The 24,207-nt window shown below is 42.8% G+C and overlaps 1 protein-coding gene across 1 annotated transcript in view; it reads right to left on the bottom strand.

The window, feature by feature from the left end:
• LOC139416360 (protein bassoon-like) overlaps window positions 1–23,281 on the bottom strand; it is a 194,376-nt gene extending 171,095 nt beyond the window's left edge. Inside the window, exon 1 of the mRNA XM_071164895.1 lies at window positions 23,109–23,281. Coding sequence (XP_071020996.1) covers window positions 23,109–23,281 — 173 coding nt within the window. The remainder of the gene's footprint in view (window positions 1–23,108) is intronic.
• Window positions 23,282–24,207: the final 926 nt, after the last annotated feature.

The raw sequence follows: 24,207 nt of genomic DNA, 5'->3' as shown, positions 1-24,207 counted from the left end.
GGGGGAATTTCAGTATTTCAGTATAACGATTTCTAAAGGTTTCCTCATGGTTCTATTTAAAGTTATGTTCTCAGAACGTCGAGTAAGTTTCGTCATGGTGTTATGTTTAAAAACAACCAAACAAACACTTATCAGTTGAGGCTGACATTTATCTCAGTCACACCCTGATCTGTTTCACCTGTCCTTGTGCTTGTCTCTACCCCCCTCCAGGTGTCATCTTTATTTATCCCCTGGGTATTTATACCTGTGTTGTCTGTCTGTCGGTGCCAGTTTGTCTTGTTTGTTCAAGTCAACCAGTGTTTTGTCTCAGCTCCTGCTTTTCGTCAATCTCTCTTTTTCTTGTCCTCCTGGTTTTGACCCTTGCCTGTCCTGACTCTGAACCTGCCTGCCGTCCTGTGCCTTTGACCTTACTCTGGATTATCAACCTCTGCCTGATCTGACCCTGAGCCTGCCTGACGTCCTGTACCTTGGCCCCACTACTCTGGATTATCGACCCCTGCCTGCCTTGACCTGTCGTTTGCCCCTATTGCTGTATTAAACATTGTTACTTCAACACAGTCTGCACTTGGGTCTTACCTGAAACCCGATAATCTCAACAAGTAGCATCTCAAATGCAACAAAAATAGAACCACCAAATCACCTAGTGATTTCAGATATAAACAAAGTAGACTGTCCAATCGATGATACGAATCATGGATGCTACACTAAACAATCAGTGCTGAACACAACACCCCCCCCCCCCCCCCCACCATTAAACTAGGCATGAAAGGAGGTGATAAAGTCTTGAAGGTAAGCAGGGCGGTAGTGCACCCTTACAGGCTGCAGAATGGGTGCTGCAGCGACAGCAACAGGTGCCTGTGGGGCAGGTGGGGCCAAGGGAGTGTGTGCCACTGGTAGTGAACCACTCAGGGTGGCATCAATGGCAGAGTGGGGACATGCATGAGGTGGCATGAGGTGGCATCTTCCTCAGTTGGCATGCCAGCAAGATCCGTCAGTCAGTTTAAACGTTGCTCGGCCCAGCTGAAGTTGAACTTGACATGGTGTTGTTGACCTGAAGGTGCAAAGCTTGTCTGCGTGGTGTGGTCGTTGCACCCTGACTCAATCCCTCACTTGGATTCCAGGAAGCTGTGCTCTCTTTCTTTTGTTGTAGCACTCCTGACTTTTACGCTGTTGGCTTTGCATTGCTGCGTTGACTGTCGAGGCTGTCGGGTTACTGACAGAGGGTCTGAGCCTGTATATGGGCAGCTCTAGTTCACGTCCTCGCATCAGCTTTGCAGGAGAAACTCCAGTGGGGGAGTGGTGAGCAGCTCTGTAGTGCAGCAGAGTTTGCGACAAGGACTCAGGGAAGGAGCAACCCTGAGCTAGGTGAGCTCTCATTCAGTTTTTCAGTGATTGATCAAACCTCTCTCCCCCTCCCCTGTTGGCCTGGGAGTGGTGGTAGGCTGTTCTGATGTGCTTGCTGAGGGCCGTTGTCCGTGGTCAGAGTTGCAGGCAATCCCCAGCAAGAAAATAGCTTATTCAGGAAGTTTATGATGACCCCTGAAGTGACTGAACCCATGGGCGTGACCTTAGGCCATTTTGAATGGAGGTCATACGCAACCACCTGGAAGAGTTAGTGATGTGACACATTGTAGAGTTCACCGCAGATGTCCAGTTGGATATGTTCCCATGGATGGGAGGGCCAGGCCAGTGGTTGCAGTGGTGGTGGCGGCGGAAGTGGGCCTGTCTTTCCACTGACAAGACAAGGAGCACAGTCACGTACTAGCCCTTCAAAATCACAATTGATTCCTGGCCACCACACCAGGTCTGGGCAGCGCTGCTTCAGCTTCACAATGACAAGGTGGCCCTCATAAGCCATGGCCAACACTCATCGTCTGAGGACGCTTGGTATGACGGTGCAGTTTCCGCAAGCCAGACATGTCATTCCAGCATGACAGCTCATGTTCGAACCTGGCATATGGTTCCGACGGGAGCTGTGCCAGCCAGCTATTGGCTATGTATTCCCTCAAGGTCATGAAAATGGGGTCGTTGGCTGATTCTTGGGTCAGCTCCTTAAGCGACACTTTGTCTTGGAGACATGAGTGTAGGAGCTGGATGAGGTCCTCCTCTGAGTCATCCTAGGCACAGGTGGAGTCTGGGGAATCAGAGCGCGAAAGGAGATCGGACAGGGACAATGTGGTGGCCTATGTAAACTACAGCTTAAAGGTATACTGCTGGAGGCGGTCTGACCAGCGATACATGCAGAGGAGGTTGTGACCCGAGGTTGTGACCCGACCTGGAGGTAGACATCAAGGCTGTGAGGACCTGGTGGTCAGTGCACAGGGTGAAAGAATGTCTGTAGAGGTAAATGTGCCACTGCTCACAGGCCCAGACGCATGCTAGTGCCTCCCTCTCTCAGAGTACTTCTGTTCAGTGGGGCTCAATATGCAAGACGCGGAAGCTACCGGCTTCTCAATACCATACTGAAGATGAGAGAGGACTGCTCCCACTGCTGTAGCTGATGCGTCACAGGTGACCAGAATTGGCCTGGTGAGGTTAAAGTAGGCCAGGATGGTTGAAGTGGCCAGCAGTTCTTTGAGAGGCCCAGTACACCTCCTATTTCAATAGCTGACACAGAGGGGAAGGGATGGCTGAGTACTGGGGCAGGAAGTGCAGTAACCCGTCATTCCCAGAAATGAGTCGAGTTGTGTAGCAGATGTCGGTTCCAGGACACGATGGATGGCTTCCATGTTTGACTGCAGCAGTTCGAACCTTTGGGCTGATACGCGAAACCTGACAAAGTTGATCTCTGGCATTGAGAACAGTGTTGAGTGTGAGGTTGTGTTGACTGAGCGCTGCAAAGGCTGCTTGCAGTCGTTCGTCATGGACGGTAGTGTTGGGGCCATGGACGACGATGTCATCCAAGCAGACAGCCACTCCAGTGACCCCGGAAAGGATGATGGACATTATCTTCCGGAAATAGCTGGGGGCCAAACTGAGACCAAAAGGCATCCTTGTGTAGCGGTATAAACCGATATGAGTGACAAAGGCTGTCACATTCTTACTCTCTGGGTGTAGGGGAACATTGAGGTAGCCCTTGCAAAGGTCCAGCTTTGTAAAGACCGTCAACCTGTAGAAGTGACATTGTGTAGCTCCTTAGTGACCTCCTTGCATAAAGTCAGTGGAATACGGCGTAGAGGTTGAATGACTGGAGTCACCGTAGGGTGGAGGAGGGGCTTATGTGTGATTGTTGTCAGGGCACCTACGCCGTTGAAGAGGGCCTCCATGGGGAGGCCACGTGCACTATTGTTAAGCCACTGTTGTCCCTCAGAGAGAACCCCAGGCTGGTGAACAGGTCCAGGCCTAAGATATTAGTGCCCTGATGTGGAAGGGGAACTGAGTGAGGCCCCTGTTGCCATTCTGCACAGGTGAGGGTGTAAAGCCGATGACATCAATCACTGAGTGCCTATATCCGTATAGGCTAAAGCTGGGCGGCTGGAGGCGCAGGTGGGACAAGAACTGCTCGTAGGTGGCATTGTTGAGGAGCACGAGAGGAATGCAGGAGTCACCCAGGTATACAGCGCAAGTGAAAAACCCACTCGGGTTTGAGCCAACCGTGTGAATGACAGCAGGGGGTGTGTCCATGGGGCATGAGCGTTGGAGCACAGGGGCCTGGGATGGAGCTGACCTACACCACTTTGAAAAATGGTTTGTATCTGACATCGTCTACTTGTCTGTCCACGAGCAGGGCAGTCAGGAGCACATGCTTTGTGTCTATTGGAACCACAGTTGGCACACCGTTGACGCGCCTGGGGGTCTCATCAACTGCACTGAGGCATTCATGTCACTGTCTGAGTGACAGCTACACTATGAGCACTAAGACTGCTGCACAGCTTGAATGGCACTGGAATCATGTGTCTGTGCCTCAGATATCTTAGTTGCACAGTGAACTACTGATTACACTTGGGAAGCTATGGGTACAGCTTTTGCTAAAGTCAGATCATCATCTTCAAGGAGAAGCCTCTCCCGCACGAGTGAGCTTGAGGTTCTTTCAATTAACTGGTCCCTGATCATTTAATCTCTAAGATAACCAAACTGACATGACTGCGTTATCCCTTTAAGATCATTGACATACTGTGTCACTGACTAAACCACGTGCTGTGCTTGCTGCCCGAAAATGCAGCCTCTTTAGAAGCACCCTCCGTTTCTTTGCAAAATGTCCACCCAAAAGTTCAACAGCTGTATCATATGTGTGTGCTTCCCCAAGCTCTTGGAAGATGCGCAGGCCCTTGGCACTGTCACGTGTGCTCCCTCTCCGGCCTCTAGGTCACCAGGCTGCTCGTTATGGCGCACACCTGTCACCATCGTTACACGCACCTGCGCATCGTCAGACTCACCTAGACTCCATCACTTCCTTGATTACCTGCCCTATATATGTCACTCCCCTTGGTTCCTTTCCCAGGCATCATTGTTTCTGTTTCATGTCTGTGCATTGTTCGAGGTTATTGTCTTGTATTATGTTCCGTTTATTTTATTAAAACACTCACTCCCTGAAATTGCTTCCCGACTCTCAGAGCACATTGTTACAGGCGCTGAGAGAGTGGAGAGGAATGTCCCTTTTCCTCTCAAGGCTAACCACATCCAGTCCGGTAGCTAGCATGTACAGTGGGGAGAACAAGTATTTCATACACTGCCGATTTTGCAGGTTTTCCTACTTACAAAGCATGTAGAGGTCTGTAATTTTTTATCACAGGTACACTTCAACGGTGAGAGACGGAATCTAAAACAAAAATCCAGAAAATCACATTGTATGATTTTTAAGTAATTAATTTGCATTTTATTACATGACATAAGTATTTGATACATCAGAAAAGCAGAACTTAATATTTGGTACAGAAACCTTTTGTTTGCAATTACAGAGATCATATGTTTCCTGTAGTTTTTGACCAGGTTTGCACACACTGCAGCAGGAATTTTGGCCCACACCTGCATACAGACCTTCTCCAGATCCTTCAGGTTTTGGGGCTGTCGCTGGGCAATACGAACTTTCAGCTCCCTCCAAAGGTTTTCTATTGGGTTCAGGTCTGGAGACTGGCTAGGCCACTCCAAGACCTTGAGATGCTTCTTACGGAGCCACTCCTTAGTTGTCCTGGCTGTGTGTTTCGGGTTGTTGTCATGCTGGAAGACCCAGCCACGACCCATCTTCAATGCTCTTACTGAGGGAAGGAGGTTGTTGGCCATGATCTCGCGATACATGGCCCCATCCATCCTCCCCTCAATACGGTGCAGTCGTCCTGTCCCCTTTGCAGAAAAGCATCCCCAAAGAATGATGTTTCCACCTCCATGCTTCACGGTTGGGATGGTGTTCTTGGGGTTGTACTCATCCTTCTTCTTCCTCCAAACACGGCGAGTGGAGTTTAGACCAAAAAGCTCTATTTTTGTCTCATCAGACCACATGACCGTCTCCCATTCCCCCTCTGGATCATCCAGATGGTCATTGGCAAACTTCAGATGGGCCTGGACATGCACTGGCTTGAGCAGGGGGACCTTGTGTGCGCTGCAGGATTTTAATCCATGACCGCGTAGTGTGTTACTAATGGTTTTCTTTGAGACTGTGGTCCCAGCTCTCTTCAGGTCATTGACCAGGTCCTGCCGTGTAGTTCTGGGCTGATCCCTCACCTTCCTCATGATCATTGATGCCCCACAAGGTGAGATTTTGCATGGAGCACCAGACCGAGGGTGATTGACCGTCATCTTGAACTTCTTCCATTTTCTAATAATTGTGCCAACAGTTGTTTGCCTATTGTCCTGTAGCCCATCCCAGCCTTGTACAGGTCTACAATTTTATCCCTGATGGCCTTACACAGCTCTCTGGTCTTGGCCATTGTGGAGAGGTTTTAGTCTGTTTGATTGAGTGTGTGGACAGGTGCAGTTAATACAGGTAATGAATGAGTGGAGATCAGGAGGGCTTCTTTAAGAAAAACTAACAGGTCTGTGAGAGCCGGAATTCTTACAGGTTGGTAGGTGATCAAATACTTATGTCATGCAATAAAATGCTAATTAATTACTTAAAAATCATACAATGTGATTTTCTGGATTTTTGTTTTAGATTCCGTCTCTCATAGCTGAAGTGTACATATGATAAAAAAAATACAGACCTCTACATGCTTTGTAAGTAGGAAAACCTGCAAATCGGCAGTGTATCAAATACTTGTTCTCCCCCACTGTATGTGTCAGAGAAATTGTATAGGAAGAGAGTCTGCAGATTCTTTCAAACAATTTTAATATAAAATTTGCAAAAATTAAGAATAGTCAGAGTTGAAAGCTCAATGAACAGAGTTGGCTCTCAGCTTTTATAGAGAAGTCCAACCTCTTTGTCTATTTGGCAGAAAGCAGATGTGTGCAAACAGGGTCTGTGCAGATTAAGATAGCTGTCATTGCCACCATTGTCTGTTCCTTCCTGCAAATTTCCACACAGAGGAGTTCCTACAGATAGTACAAACAGGATGTCACATACTGAGGTCGCACCCGGCTCTTATCTGTACGCCCAGACGTATGGCTAAGTCACACAAGACAAGACTGCATCAGCAAAAAAAAAAACACTCGAATATAACAATGAACAATTCGAGGTAAAAACAGCATAGTATGTCTAATGTTGTAATTCTCCACAACATTTCCTCCCTTTTGAGACTAAGTCCCAAACTAATGGAAAATGACTAACGAGTATTATCATCAAGCAAGCATGAACATAATTTGGAAAGAGTGAAAAGGAAAGACATTCTTACACTTAGCACATAAAAATGGTAAAAATAGTAAATTACCTGTCAGAGTTTCAAACCTTCACATAGTACAATTCATTCTTAGAAGGGGAAAGGAACATTTGATTTAAACATCAGTACACACTTCATCACCACAGACAAGGAAATCACTTGGTGTTTGTTTGCGAGATCACTGCTGAGCTCTTTCAGATGTTCCACTACAATAGTCAAGTTACCCTCACCCTGGGGTATGAATGTACAGCAATGGTCACCTATCATTTGGCACACTCTGCAGGAGATGTGATGCTACTACTACAGCAAACTTCCCTTCAGTTTGAGGTGGCCTATTGAATACAGGGATCTGTGGCTATAATTTCAAATGTTGTACCTTCTTTAACAAACCCCTCACTGAAAGTTGACAATAGTGTATGACATGACAACACTATCTCTGCTACAACACCCTTATGCAAACATTTTGTCTCAAATACATGCCCCATATGTACTTAGCCTCCAGTTACATAAATCATAAATCATTTCATCTTACAAAAACAAACAGTAAATACAACTCTGATAAAAACAAAATGTAAAAGCCTGACACTTAAATAGACAAACCTTCAATCTGAACATGTTAGTCACTACTTCTAGTCCACTTCTATAGTTATAAACATACTCAACATGCTCAAGTCCATTGTACTGCATAATCCAGAAAGCCATATGTATTGATTCGCATTAACATTTGAATTATAATAGCATGGTAAAACAAAACCCCTACTATCAATGTCCCCATCATGGTTATACAACCCAAATTTAGAATGACAGTCCTTAGTGCTTCACGTCGAGTCATTCAAATTCAAGACCCTCAACTTAGCACACACAGACACGGTTAGAATGTACATTTACAAACAGTATATTCATCATATATTCACCAGCATGAACAATTCTCATCACTTGTGGTAATGACAGATTGGTATCTCAATGTATTTTAATCTAAATTCTAATAAACTTCCCAGTGTTTAGACCTCCAAAATCAACATGATACTTCAAATAAACAGTTTAGGGCAACCCTAAATCAATTTTCAGGCACAGTTGACCGTCCCCCTCCTTCACAGCACTCTTCTTCTGGTGTTTCTTCATGTTCTGCTTCAGATAGTGTTTCAGTTCATCCTCCCAATGGCGCATATTCAAAATGGATGGCCCTTGATAATGTCTCTCACCTGAGCCGCTCTGTCTTTTACAGTCCATTATGTCTTGTCCATTTTCCTACCAGTACACCAGCGGAATGAAATACGTTTTGACAGGATCTCTTTCCATGATCACTCCACGTGGACTCATGTCGCACTCCTGAGAGAAAAGGCATGAGAGAAAAGGCAGTTGATAGCTTCGACTGGATGCTGTGTACGTACTGGTTGCTGGCTCGGACGCAGGTCTCACGGTAGGAGTGGTGAAGGACAAGGTCATAGTGAACGCCATTTCTTCAGTTGGTTAGGGAGGGGGGGTGAAGTTCACACTGTTATCATCAATGTATTATTTCCATGCATCACAAGATACCATCTGTAGTCACTATCGCCATAACTTCGAAAGAGGACAGACCAAAACAACATTTTAAGACATTCACCCCATGACAATTATTACTTTCCCAATTTTCTTAATACCAACATTTCTAAGACAAATCTCAAAGAGCATAACAACACACTTGTTGAAACCATTTTGCAAATTTGCTTATATTCCCTTATCATACTGGCGACCTCCCCGCAGAGTTACCCCTTAGGGAGAAATCCCGACTGTACAGCAGACCCAATCTGGTGAGATTTGTTTCAAAACAAGGCAAAAACAAACACAATAACAGCAATACACTTGTTCATATAAACTAGAGATGGGAAAAACTTTTCTTTTATAGGCAGACTTGTGAAGAAACAAATGTGCATATTTACCAAAGGCCCCAGGGGACCGGTAATTAAAAAAACAACAACACTGCCTGTTAAATCAAAAATAAACTAATTAGAATAACAAATCAAATTAAAACTATAACTCCATAAGGAAATAGTTGTATCCCGTAAGATAATGATAAAATAGACTAGAGACAGATGTCCCTCATTCAGGGGCAGCACTCCCTCTCTCCTTCTCGTGTTCTAAATCACACATAGGACTATTGCTAAATTATAAACTTCTTCCTAATTATTAGTGTTTACATAGCCCATTTAAATCTCAACCCCATTGTTTTCTATCCCTTTTCTTTCCCTCAGAAACCATTTAAAAACATTTCAAACATTTCCCTCATTCTGCGTACCCAGTTTACAACCAAATTAAAAAAAGACCCCACACAATAAATCAAACATGTTATTAACACCACTTAACAAATATTCATAACAATTGAGTGTTGTGTGCGTGTTGGTGTTCGTGGTAAAATGTAAGGCAAAACAAATAAATGGCCAGGCCTTACTTATTTGGGAGCTCCCTTTACTCCCGAATCCGGATACCTTTATACTTTATAAAACTGCAGAATTTCACTAACTACTCTCCCATTGCAAACATTCAAAGGCAGAGAAAATAAACATTTTGTTAGTTTTCATTTTGCTATATCTTAAATCAGTCCAAACAATAACAATTTGAAATTCGGACTTCCCATTTCCTTTGTTACCTTCACTAGTCTACATCTCTGTCTCCTTTAACTCATGAAGTCATCTTAATCACAATCACCCAGGACACTTCCCTTCCACCCTAACACTTTCCCTCTAAAATCTCTACTATACTCTACCTTTGTCTTTCCATCTAACGTTACTTAGAAAAGTTTTAAATTACAGTCCGATAAGTTTTGTTTACAGGGATGCCACTGTCCTCCCTCCACTCATTAATCATTTGCTTTAATCCACCCCATCATTTATGTATCCTTTATTTAGCATGTACTACCCTTAGACACGGCAACATTTGTCTTGCCACCTACAGTAGTCTAACGATTTGCTCCCTATCACACCCTGATCTGTTTCACCTGTCCTTGTGATTGTCTCCACCCCCTCCAGGTGTCACTTATTTTCCCTGGTGTATTTATCCTGGGGTTTTCAATCTCTCTGTGCCAGTTCGTTATGTTATGTTTATGTTTAAAAAGAACCAAACAAGCACTTGTTCTCAGTTAAGGCTGACATTTATCTCAATGAGTAGCATCTAAAATACAACGGAAATTGAACCACCAAATCACCTAGTGATTTCCGATAAAAACATATCAACAAAATACTGTCCAATCGATGATACAAATCATGGGTGCTATACTAAACAATCAGTGCTGAACACAACACATGGTTCTATTTAAAGTAATGTTCTCAGAACGTTCAGAGAATGTTAAGAAACAACGTTCTTCTGTGGGAATTTTAGTACTTCATCATAACGTTTTTCTGCAGTCAGAATATTAAGAAAACATTCCATAATAACTACAAGAAAACATTAGTAATGTTCAAAGAGTGTTCTAAGAAAGTTATTTAAAAACATACATTCAGTTGTCATTGTCACAAAACGATCCTCTATCTTGTTAAGTGTGTTCAGGTGTGTTGGCCACACCCACTATTTTAGCCACAACTGATCTTAATGAGTGCTGGTTTCCTTTTGAAAATGGGTATTTTTGAATAGACTAAAATGAACAACTTCGTATGAATTAAAAACCACACGGCATGCTAGTTCTATCGTGGAGTGCAGTGGACTAACTCAATGGATAGAGAGCGGAAGAACATAGGTTTGAATCTCACTGACGGCATGCCAGAATCAAAACAAAATGTGTTTGCATGATTAATGCCTAAGCAAATAAATGTCAGTGTCCTATCTGTGCTTGGATTTCAAAACAGTTACACTAGCAGTGTTAATACATGTCTTATTGAAACATTCAGCGAACATTTTAAGGAAGTTATTCAAAAACCTCCAAATGACCTTTTAAATTGTTCTTCAAAACATTCACAACATTTAGAGAATGTTCTCAGAACACCTTCAAATACCTATAATTATAGAACCTCCCAGGAAAACATTCAGGGACCATAGTAAAACATTCTCAGAACCTCCTTGCAACCTAAAAATTATACATTCCCAGAAGAGGCAACATTTTCACATCCATTCTCAGAACATTTAAAAAAAAACAGGCAGTTTTACCAGTCAGGAAACATATGGCTTCATTCCCAGAATCAAGGGAGACCCAAAACTTAAATTCCCACAACTTCCAAGGAACCAAATGTGCTATCTGGGTTCGCTCTGCCATTGTTGACTAGACTTCTGAAGACACCAATCAAAATGTGTTGATAACTATGCAGGAAAAATTATCTTACTGACATAATTAGTCCAACCCGAGGGAAAGTGAAGGTATTACCATACTGTTTACATCTATCTATCCATCCTTTGTAGATATGAGAGGGGAAAACAACAGGGTCAGAGGGAAGGGAAGCAGCTACAGTAGAGCAGGGTTTTCCAAACTCAGTCCTGCCTCCCACCGGGTGCACGTTTTGATTTTTGGCCAAGCACTACACAGCTGACTCAAATAACCAACTCAGAATTAAGGTTTAGCCCCAGGACCGAGTTTGGGAAAAACCTGTGTTAGAGCATGGCTGTTCAATTCCGGTCTTGGAGGGCCGAAACACTTCTGGTTTTTGTTTCTACCTGGGTGTTAATTGCACTCATCTGGTGTCCCAGGTCTGAATTAGTCCCTTAATTAGAAGGAGAGGATTCAAAACATAAGTGTTTCAGCCCTCTAAGACCGACATTGAGTCAGAAGATTTGAATCCATCTTTCGCCTCCTACAACAGCCCACAGTTCTGGAGTACACAGATGGGAGTGAAGGAATCATGATTTGTGTGATGGAAGGGGGAGCGATTTGAGCCAATTAAACCAGCCAATCAGAAAGCAGACAAAAAATATGACCAAACCTTTGGAATCATCAATCAACAGACCTAAATGGAAAATCCAGTTACTCATTTTAATGGTGGTAAAACAGTAGGCCTACATTTTTTGTTTTATGCTTGGCAAAGTTCAGCAGACTCCAAATTGCAATGGGTGCAGTGCAATGCTTAGAAAAAATAAGCCAAGTAACGAGGGTTGTGACCACACAGCTTTCAGTCAATGTAGAAAAAGTTTGAATAAAAAGTAGAGGCTGTTCTTGGGCAGTGAACCACAGTGAAGGAAATTGGACATCGCAGCACCTTAAATGACATACCCAAATCGAACTGCCTGTAGCACAGGCCCTGAATCAAGGATATTCATATTCTTGGTACCATTTGAAATGGAAACACTTTGAAGTTTGTGGAAATGTGAAAGGAATGTAGGAGAATATAACACAAAATGTCTGGTAAAAGATAATGCAAAGAAAAAAACAACTGTTCTTTTGTATTTTTTTTGTACCATCATCTTTGAAATGCAAGAGAAAGGCCATAATGTATTATTCCAGCCCAAGTGCAATTTAGATTTTGGCCGCTAGATGGCAGCAGTGTATGTGCAAAGTTTTAGACTGATCCAAAGAACCATTGTATATTTGTTAAAAATGTGGTATAAAGACTACCCAAATGTGCCTAATTTGTTTATTAATAATTTTTCATGTTCAAAATTGGACACTCTCCTCAAACAATAGCATGGTATTATTTCACTGTAATAGCTACTGTAAATTGGGACAGTGCAGTTAGATTAACAAGAATTTAAGCTTTCTGCCAATGTCAGATATGTCTATGTCCTGGGAAAAGTTCTTGTTACTTACAACCTCATGCTAATCGCATTAGCCTACGCTAGCTCAACCATCCCATGGAAGGGACACCGACCCCGAGGAAGTTAACTTAGGAGTCATGTTAAGGAAAATCTCTGCGCTTTAAATGCTGCTGCCCTGACTGGGTCAGAAAATGGTAGAAGTTGGAATCTTTGGCAGTCGGAGTATGTGTCTGCGACCCCTCTGGCCTCTGCATATGGATACTGGTAGCCAGGATTCACTACAGCCATGAGTAGGGAGTCTGGTCATAGACAATCTTTACCATTGACCACTCCATGCAGGTTGCTGTTTCAATGCAGGTAGTTGTAGCATTTAAAGTCACAGAGACACAGGCGCACAGACACACACACACACACACAAAACTATTTTCAAACCCTTTTCAATGACAAAGACAAGGACCAAGCATGTAAAAACTATAGACCAGCTCAACCCCTTGGAGCCACTAGGCCTTTTATAGAGCAGTGGAGTGGATGCTGTAGCCTACTACAGTACCCTAGTATGATGCTATTGTAAGGGAGGGATTTTTTTGATAAATTGGAAAAGACCTGGACACACCAGCCTGGCCTCTCAGACTAGACCTAACATAGTAAACGTACACAGCAAATCTGACATCAGAATTTTAACACCCGCAGTGTTAAATGTAACAGTTTCTTAGAAATTATGTGAACCACCGAAATAGTGTTAAATGTCCCCATTACAGTCATCCTATCTCCCAAGTCAAATTATCCTTTGATTGACCAAAACATAATCTGTCATATTTGTACACTATTAAAATGTTCAGAATTGAAGAAATTGTACCTTTACTCTCCTCTCTAACTATCAGGAAGACTGAAAGAACAGGCTGAGTGGGCAGTGGGGCTTATATTCATGAGCTTTCCTTGACTGACAGCTCTTTGAAACACCCTTGTGGTTGTTGCCAGGTAACAAGGTAAACAATGTGTCGCATGTCATTCTGAGATTCTGAGCCTAAATAGTAGGCCTCAACCCATTTTCTCTGCAAAATGTTCTCATTGTCAACAGAGCTGAACATGGCCTGGAGGATATCAGACAAACAGAATCAATACACAATTGCATTTCTATTGTTTTGTGACTAATTACAGAATACAGTTCACTGATACACTTCTTCACAAGGATTAGTAAAGCCGGAGTCACCTTAGAAGCTTAGACATAAGTGAATGCACATATAAAAAACTGCATACAATAAATTAACTGGACAATGTATAGGTGCCTCTGCATTACCATTATAAACGACAACATGTTCAGAACTGTAAGTATTGATCAGACATTTATTTGATCTTATACAATTAGGCCAGCATAGTTGAAATATTGATCAACATGAACACATAAAGGTGACAAAATAATGCAGAGACATCATTTGACATAAAAATATATATAATTAGAGAAAGCGTAACATAGTCCCCTAGGCTGCCCTACATTGTGCAGGACCCATTGATTCATACAATTTATAACACTCATCTCCTGTCCGAATGCTTGAAAAACAACTATGAGAAGTAACTAAGTATATCATATCGCGTAAAAGTGAATTACTTAGGCTTTAGGAAACACAACCAACTACAGAGACTGATGGGGAGAGGGAGAGGAGGGGGACAAATCCAGCTATGACTTCCTCCTTGTCAGACCTCACACTGGGCAGAAAGGGTTCCTGGGATGGACAGTTCGCACAGGTTCCCCACATATTGGCTCTAGGTCAAGGAGGACATTGTTGAAGAGGGGATCCAGGAGCCTGTCTACATAGACTGTAATGTTTTTGAAAAGGGAAATGTTTGTTAAACGGCTAGTGAAATACATTTCCTTTTACTTAGTGTTCTGAGTTACGATGCTACCAATTCATTGACGTAGTGATCAACTCATTCTACAATGTGTTTTCTGGTGTTTTTGAAGTACTCAATTTCAAATATTCAATATTTGGTTGCGCACTTTTTGGTGAAACGTTTTAATGTTTGTATTTGGAATGTTTGTGTGCCTGAAATGCTCATATGATGCAGATTTGAAATGAATAACTATGACTTACAGTTTTGTTGGGTCTATCTTCACAGGCTTCACAGCATATACACACCCCCCCCTCCCTCCCCTTCTTTGCCTTGGGAAAGCTAATTTTGTTTCACAGCATTCCTGCTGTGGTGGTTGCCTGGGAAGCTGTGCAGACAGAGTAGTTGTTGCATTTTCTAAAATGTCTATCATTACAGCTTGATGATAGTGGAGAGACAACAGGAGATGGAAAGTGAAATAATAATACCACCCCTCCCAATCATCATGATTAGCCCCAATGATACAAGCTACATATTACACATTTTGTATTGTAGATACAGTGCCTTGCGAAAGTATTCGGACCCCTTGAACTTTGCGACCTTTTGCCACATTTCAGGCTTCAAACATAAAGATATAAAACTGTATTTTTTTGTGAAGAATCAACAACAAGTGGGGCACAATCATGAAGTGGAACGACATTTATTGGATATTTCAAACTTTTTTAACAAATCAAAAACTGAAAAATTGGGCGTGCAAAATTATTTAGCCCCTTTACTTTCAGTGCAGCAAACTCTCTCCAGAAGTTCAGTGAGGATCTCTGAATGATCCAATGTTGACCTAAATGACTAATGACTAATTTTTGGCAACAATGCAAAACGTTATGTTTGGCGTAAAAGCAACACAGCTCATCACCCTGAACACACCATACCCACTGTCAAACATGGTGGTGGCAGCATCATGGTTTGGGCCTGCTTTTCTTCAGCAGGGACAGGGAAGATGGTTAAAATTGATGGGAAGATGGATGGAGCCAAATACAGGACCATTCTGGAAGAAAACCTGATGGAGTCTGCAAAAGACCTGAGACTGGGACGGAGATTTGTCTTCCAACAAGACAATGATCCAAAACATAAAGCAAAATCTACAATGGAATGGTTCAAAAATAAACATATCCAGGTGTTAGAATGGCCAAGTCAAAGTCCAGACCTGAATCCAATCGAGAATCTGTGGAAAGAACTGAAAACTGCTGTTCACAAATGCTCTCCATCCAACCTCACTGAGCTCGAGCTGTTTTGCAAGGAGGAATGGGAAAAAATGTCAGTCTCTCGATGTGCAAAACTGATAGAGACATACCCCAAGTGACTTACAGCTGTAATCGCAGCAAAAGGTGGCGCTACAAAGTATTAACTAAAGGGGTCTGAATAATTTTGCACGCCCAATTTTTCAGTTTTTGATTTGTTAAAAAAGTTTGAAATATCCAATAAATGTCGTTCCACTTCATGATTGTGTCCCACTTGTTGTTGATTCTTCACAAAAAAATACAGTTTTATATCTTTATGTTTGAAGCCTAAAATGTGGCAAAAGGTCGCAAAGTTCAAGGGGGCCGAATACTTTCGCAGGGCACTGTATATAGTGATGTACTGTTTTATTTATTTTATTTTTGTGCGATCATGTGTTTGGAGCCCAGGAAGAGTAGCTGCTGAATGGGGATCCCTAATAAATACAAATACAATAGAATGAAAAAAATACGATTTTTAGGGGTAAATTGCAAATACTATACATACCCGCAACTCCTTTTGTGGACAACATTCCTTTGTGTCAGCTGTGTGCGCTGGCAGTTCTCAGACACTTAGGGTTTAGGGATGGAAGAACAAAAACCATATAGTGACTATCAGGTATGTTACAGAAAATGTACCATTCACAAGTCAAAGCAGCCACCGTTGCATTATCTAATGTTAGACCCCGGATCCCCTCAAAATGTTGGCTACCGTGTCAGACTCATCCAACTCTGATACTTACATTATGCTCAGCACTTGCACGATCCTCTGTCAATGATGGTACAGCCTCCGTTCTCAGGATTAGCTTCCTGGCAAGACCCATCGAATGTTCTCCCCAATTGATAAAGCAACATCCCTTGAAACGTTCACTGCACATGATCATAATTTTCTGTGCAGCCTGTCCACCTGAAATGAAAATCAGCCACTGCTGTCGGATGTCTTCATTCTTCTTCCACAGTATGGCATCCAATCACAACACAGTGTGCTCTTGCCAGCATAAGTAGCTTGCTAGCTAGCAGTCCCACCACAGATGAAAGGTCACCGGTATCTTTGATCGTACTTTCTGCTTGAGCTAGCTACCAGTAGCTTACGGTTTGTAAACAAAGGCAAAGCAAGGCGCAGGCGCATGTGATGGCGGTTTTAAGGCAGTACATATTTAAATGAGTTAAGATGATTAGACGCTACCATTGGTGTATTACATTTCCGTCTTTATGTGACGTTGTATAAAGCTGGAAGTAAATCCTTGGTAACGCCTACCTCCTGAATCCAAGCGTTTGACATGTGGGGAGGGGACCAGTAACTTTATGAATGTACCAGCTACAGTTATTTTTCATGCTTTGAACTGGATTCATCCCTATATCGTCCTATTTGATGGAAAAACATGATTTTCACTGTTCGGAATCTTTAAACGAACACTTTTCAACGTGTTCACAAACTAACTCCCCTAGAGTGTCAGTCCCTAACACCACGGGTGTTGCAAATTGCAACTTAAATTCTGTTGCTGTTACACCTTTTGAGTGTTAGGGAATAACACATGTTGTGTTACAGTATTTGGGGGGGTTAGGGGTAGGGTTACCTGCAACAACACATTCTGGGGAGAATGATAATGCCCCTCCCACATCTTTTTCAGTTAATGGAGTTAATGGAAATGAACTCGACACAGTGGAGTAAGAACAACACCAGGCAGTGTTGATTCCACTGTGATTCAAATAAGACTTAATTTATTCACTGCATGTTTTGTCAATGTCAATCCCACAGGTGTTAACCCCACTAGAATCAACACTCAGATAAAACACTCACAACACTGTTGACCTTAACACTGAGATTTGAACACTTGCAAATTTGCTGTATGATATGTTATGTTTGGTATGGTTACATAAGACAGTAAGTCTACTGTAATTTAGAGCACCCCAAGAACACATTGCCAAATTACAAACTCTTAAATCAATTGTTATAATCTTATAATGTTGTTCTAAAAGTTGGGTTTGAGGTTAACTTCAAATCAGCTCTAATTTTGGAAATAATCCCACAACATCCTGCGGCCAGCGTTACACGATCAATGAAAAACTTTGTAAAAAGTTTGTGAAAAAGTTTGTGAGAACGAGGCGGGAGAATTGGGAGTCGACTCATCAATATGTGTGGCACATTTCATTACTTAAAACTTCTACAACTATCAAAAAAGGAAGGAGGGCTTCAGCAAGAAGTTGCTTCTCAACGTGGATGCTGCCCCTTAGCGTCAATGGGGCTTCTAAAGCATCTCAAACAGCCAGCAGCACCAGCAAATACCGTGAGAATGGAAGTGAGCAGGTCAGTGAAAGAGCTAGCTGGCTACCTCCATGCTAACGTTAGCTAGCTATAGTGCATTTACTTCCATCTAAATAACACTAATAAAACTAACCAAATGTAAACATGTCTGCAAGCTGTTGGTAGCTAACTGCTGATGCTGTCGTCTTATAGATCATACAAACCTATGTGAAAGAGCAGTTTTGACAGCAACGGAGGTCACTTACTGTATAATTGCGGTAATCCGGCTATTCTGTGGCTCCGGGAGAGTTTTCTATTCAGCCTGCCGAGTGTGGGTTTATGCAACGCTTCAGCCATGGATCCGATCTCGGATCTGGGGGCATTTCAGAGAAGCCCCCAGAGCCATGCTTTCTATGGAGGGGTGGATTGCGGATTTTTCTCAATGGGACATTTTATTTTGTGATTTTAGGATCTCTGGATTTTGTTGGTATACTGCCATATCAATAAAATAGCTAGCTAAGTTTGTCACTGGTATGAGCTAGTAAATATCCTAAACCCAGAGGCTGGTTGATTGGGGAGGATGGGTAGGATTACAGTGCATTCGGAAAGTATTCAGACCCCTTCCCTTTTTTTACAGAAATACCTTATTTACATAAGTATTCAGACCTGTTGCTATGAGACTCGAAATTGAGCTCAGGTGCATCCTGTTTCCATTGATCATCCTTGAGATACAGTGCCTTGCGAAAGTATTCGGCCCCCTTGAACTTTGCGACCTTTTGCCACATTTCAGGCTTCAAACATAAAGATATAAAACTGTATTTTTTTGTGAAGAATCAACAACAAGTGGGACACAATCATGAAGTGGAACGACATTTATTGGATATTTCAAACTTTTTTAACAAATCAAAAACTGAAAAATTGGGCGTGCAAAATTATTCAGCCCCTTTACTTTCAGTGCAGCAAACTCTCTCCAGATATTCAGTGAGGATCTCTGAATGATCCAATGTTGACCTAAATGACTAATGATGATAAATACAATCCACCTGTGTGTAATCAAGTCTCCGTATAAATGCACCTGCACTGTGATAGTCTCAGAGGTCCGTTAAAAGCGCAGAGAGCATCATGAAGAACAAGGAACACACCAGGCAGGTCCGAGATACAGTTGTGAAGAAGTTTAAAGCCGGATTTGGATACAAAAAGATTTCCCAAGCTTTAAACATCCCAAGGAGCACTGTGCAAGCGATAATATTGAAATGGAAGGAGTATCAGACCACTGCAAATCTACCAAGACCTGGCCGTCCCTCTAAACTTTCAGCTCATACAAGGAGAAGACTGATCAGAGATGCAGCCAAGAGGCCCATGATCACTCTGGATGAACTGCAGAGATCTACAGCTGAGGTGGGAGACTCTGTCCATGGGACAACAATCAGTCGTATATTGCACAAATCTGGTCTTTATGGAAGAGTGGCAAGAAGAAAGCCATTTCTTAAAGATATCCATAAAAAGTGTCGTTTAAAGTTTGCCACAAGCCACCTGGGAGACACACCAAACATGTGGAAGAAGGTGCTCTGGTCAGATGAAACCAAAATTGAACTTTTTGGCAACAATGCAAAACGTTATGTTTGGCGTAAAAGCAACACAGCTCATCACCCTGAACACACCATCCCCACTGTCAAACATGGTGGTGGCAGCATCATGGTTTGGGCCTGCTTTTCTTCAGCAGGGACAGGGAAGATGGTTAAAATTGATGGGAAGATGGATGGAGCCAAATACAGGACCATTCTGGAAGAAAACCTGATGGAGTCTGCAAAAGACCTGAGACTGGGACGGAGATTTGTCTTCCAACAAGACAATGATCCAAAACATAAAGCAAAATCTACAATGGAATGGTTCAAAGAATAAACATATCCAGGTGTTAGAATGGCCAAGTCAAAGTCCAGACCTGAATCCAATCGAGAATCTGTGGAAAGAACTAAAAACTGCTGTTCACAAATGCTCTCCATCCAACCTCACTGAGCTCGAGCTGTTTTGCAAGGAGGAATGGGAAAAAATTTCAGTCTTTCGATGTGCAAAACTGATAGAGACATACCCCAAGCGACTTACAGCTGTAATCGCAGCAAAAGGTGGCGCTACAAAGTATTAACTTAAGGGGGCTGAATAATTTTGCACGCCCAATTTTTCAGTTTTTGATTTGTTAAAAAAGTTTGAAATATCCAATAAATGTCGTTCCACTTCATGATTGTGTCCCACTTGTTGTTGATTCTTCACAAAAAAAATACAGTTTTATATCTTTATGTTTGAAGCCTGAAATGTGGCAAAAGGTCGCAAAGTTCAAGGGGGCCGAATACTTTCGCAAGGCACTGTACTTCTACAACTTGATTGGAGTCCACCTGTGGTAAACTCAATTGATTGGACATGATTTGTTAAGGCACAAATCTGTCTATATAAGGTCCCACAGTTGACAGTGCATGTCAGAGCAAAAACCAAGCCATGAGGTCTAAGGAATTGTCCGTAGAGCTCCGAGACAGGATTGTGTTGAGGCCCAGATCTGGGCACGGGTACCAAAAAATGTCTGCGCATTGAAGATCCCCAAGAACACAGTGTCCTCCATCATTTTTAAATGGAAGAAGTTTAGAACCACCAAAACTCTTCCTATAGCAAATCACCCGGCCAAACTGAGCAATCGGGGGAAAAGGGCCTTGGTCATGGAGGTGACCAAGAACACGGTGATCACTCTGACAGAGCTCCAGAGTTCCTCTGTAGAGATAGAATAAACTTCCATACGGACAACCATCTTTGCATCACTCCACCAATCAGACGTTTATGGTAGTGGCCAGATGGAAGCCACTCCTCAGTAAAAGGCACATGACAGCCCGCTTGGAGTTTGCCAAAAGGCACCTAAAGGACTCTCAGACCATGAGAAACAAGATTCTCAGGTCTGATGAAACTAACAATGAACTCTTTGGCCTGAATGTCAAGCGTCACGTCTGGAGGAAACCAGGGACCGCTCATCACCTGGCCAATATCATGGGGATGTTTTTCAGCAGCAGGGATTGGGAGACTAGTCAGGATTGAGAGAAAGATGAACAGAGCAAGGTACAGAGAGAGCGCTCAGGACCTTAGACTGGGGCAAAGGTTCACCTTCCAGCAGGACAACGACCCTAAGCACACAGTCAAGACAACGTAGGAGTGGCTTCAGGACAAGTCTCTGAATGTCCTTTAGTGGCCCAGCCAGAGCCCAGACTTGAACCCGGTCAAACATCTCTGGAGAGACCTGAAAATAGCTGTGCAGCGACGCTCCCGATCCAACCTGACAGAGTTTGAGAGGATCTGCAGAAACTCCATGAATACAGCTTGTAGCATTATACCCAAGAAGACTCAAGGCTGTAATCGCTGCCAAAAGTGAGTCAACAAAGTACTGAGTAAAGGGTCTGAATACTTATGTAAATGCGATATTTTCGTTTTTTTTATTTCTTATACATTTCTAAAAACCTGTTTTTGCTTTGTCATTATGGGGTATTGTGTGTAGATTGATGAGGGAAAAAAACAATTGAATCCATTTTAGAACAAGGCTGTAATGTAACAGAATGTGGAGAAAGTCGAGGGGTCTGAATACTTTCCAAATGCCTTGTTTAACTCGAACATCTAGCAGCCCAAAAGTTGCACTTTTGAATCAAGTCATGGACAACTCTGGTATTTTAGCTAATTAGCAACTTTGCAACTTCTTAACTTGTTAGCTCACCCTTACCCCTAACCTTAATCCCTAACCTCTAGCCTAGCTAACATTAGCCACCTAGCCAATAGCCACAACAAATTCGAATTCGTAACATATCATACCTCGTTCCAATTTGTAACATATTGTACGAATTAGAGTTTGGAACGTATCATACCAATTGCAAGATGTAGCATATCGTATGAAATGGATGACGGACATCCACAAATTCATACATATCGTACCGAATGTAACATATCATACTATGTGGAGGGAATCAAATGTACATATACTATGTTTCGTCGACACCCTGAGGCCAGGTTGGACACACACACACGGTCTATGTGTCAGTCATAATGAACATGAAAATTGGGGCCCATTCCCTACAGGGAGCACACGTAGGCCCACATCCTAACACATGCACACACACAGTAGCATGATTAGCTCTTTCACACCTCATCTCAACACAGACCAAGTAGGCCTACTTATTACCCAGAACAGTTAGAGTCATTGTGATTTGTAGTTTGTAATATGTGATGACAAGACTAGACGAAGGTGACAAAATAGGGGGAAAATAAATATGCTGTGTTGTCATATCACAGTCACACTCGTGTCCAAATGTCCTAGCAGGGGACAAGCCTAACACATCACCTCTAACTATACAACCACCAATAGAGCGATAATCGCGCAAAAGGGTGACGAGCCAATTCACGCTGCACGTGACTAGATAGGTTCACATGGACTTTTATTATGCCGTTATACCAACCCGCCACCGTTATGATCAACTGGGACTTTACATAATAACATTCTTGTGTGTCAATACTTGGAATTTATTTCATTTCAAATGCAGAAATTTTCCTGCAGCAGCTACGAGCTGTCATCCTTTCGAAGCTATCTAACCTATTATATAATGACGGGTATGCTGTGTTAAGCTACACATTATTATCAAGCCATTAATATGTCTGTCTTTCTACAACACAATGCACAAATCTAAATAATATAAAGGACTGATTATTCGATGCATGTTCAATTAAATATTTGTTAGGCTATGCATTACCAATGAATGTCATTCTGCCAGCCATCCCAACACTGATGCGAGCTGGTACACACAACATCCAGAATCTGAAGATGGGGTCGTTTGCACATCATTCTCGAGAGTGTGGCGACACGTACTTCAATGTCTTACGATAGCCTACATACTACTAGGCTAAACAACACACACACTCTCTCTCTCACACACACACACACAAAGCAGCAGAAAAAGCATCCTACTCTGCAAGCACCCATGCAGAAACGAATGAGCTCGAGCATCCTTCATGACAACCTCAAAATAAGCCACAATTCAGTGGTCATTTCTTTTAATGCTACATACTTTTTTTTTTTACCAATGACTTTGCAGTTGATGAAGGGGTAACGCTACCCATGACAGGTCCCAACAGCTAGGCAAAAGCCAATTAAATCGTAAAAGCATCACAAAACCAAGTGCCAAAGCCTAACAGCATCGTTTCCCTGACTACAACACAACACGAGTATTTGACGATATACATGATGTAAAGCATAATTTACAATTTCAAGTGTATAAGGATATCAAATCTATCATTTGTCAAATACTAGGCATCAACTGCACCGTTGCTAATGACAGGTCTTACCTATTAATTCCCGGTCCGCCACCCATTCCTCCCCCGGCAGCAGCACCATTGGCGGGCTTGATGAGCTGTCCAGAGCCCAGTGGTGCTGAAATGGAACCAGGCGCTCCCGCCATAGAGATGGAGCCCGGTTCCCCGGGTTGTCCGCCTCCCTCGATGCTCCCTTCGTTCCCCATCCTTTCTGGTTAGGAGATCGAGGCGAGTAATTGTATTTCGACCGTTGTTATAATTCTAATAATATCAAAGGCTCAGAGGAGCGAACTCAGCGATGCTGCTCCTCCAACGCCATCATCACCTCCGATCCAGAGACCTGCATGGGGCACGCGCACAGACGGAGGCGAGAAACAGCCAGGGCACGAGCTCTGCTGCTGACGCCGAGGTTGCTGTGCGCGTTCTTATATCAGAAGTATCTCCCGGTTCTTGGAGGAGAGAGACAGCCTAGAGGATATCTTGGGGGGATGATCTGTTGTAGGATGCAGATGTTTAGAGTTACTTTCGTGGCATTTTAACATCAAGCCGAACTTATGACGTCGAGAACAAAAGTATTAGTATTGCAAACACAATGATATTGAAAGCAAAACATAAACCCAGAAGTGTTGAGAGCAACAACAAACAAATAGCAAAGAAAATTATTAAGAAATGCGAGAACAAATGAATTGTAAATGAATGCAAGACAATTCGTTTTCAGTTAAACATTTTTCTTCAATGTTCCCTATCTTCGGCTATGTATTTTTGTACTTGCACGTTTTTTGATTCATTCCAGCAGTACTCCACCATAAATCCCACTGTGGTTTTGCCACTGAACCTATGCAGGGTTGGTCCTGGTTAATCCCTGGGAGGGAGATCAGATGTTGCTGGTCAAATCCCATTGCCTCAGGCTAGTGATGGGGACATTACCCTGCATAGGGTGCCGTCTTTGGAATGTGATGTGAAACAGAAGTCCTGACCCTCGGTGGTCATTAAAAATCCTGTGGCGCTTATGGTAAAAGTAGCGGTGCTAGCCCCAGTGTCCTGGCTAAATTGGCAAACTGGCCGCATTCCATCATAGCCACCTAATTTGTATGTACAGTGGGGCAAAAAAGTATTTAGTCAGCCACCAATT

The sequence above is a fragment of the Oncorhynchus clarkii genome, chromosome 9 (genome assembly GCF_045791955.1).
Source record: "Oncorhynchus clarkii lewisi isolate Uvic-CL-2024 chromosome 9, UVic_Ocla_1.0, whole genome shotgun sequence".
NCBI classification, from domain to species: domain Eukaryota; kingdom Metazoa; phylum Chordata; class Actinopteri; order Salmoniformes; family Salmonidae; genus Oncorhynchus; species Oncorhynchus clarkii.
The sequence above is the reverse complement of the archived record's forward strand: the minus strand, read 5'-3'. Positions and strand labels throughout refer to the sequence as shown.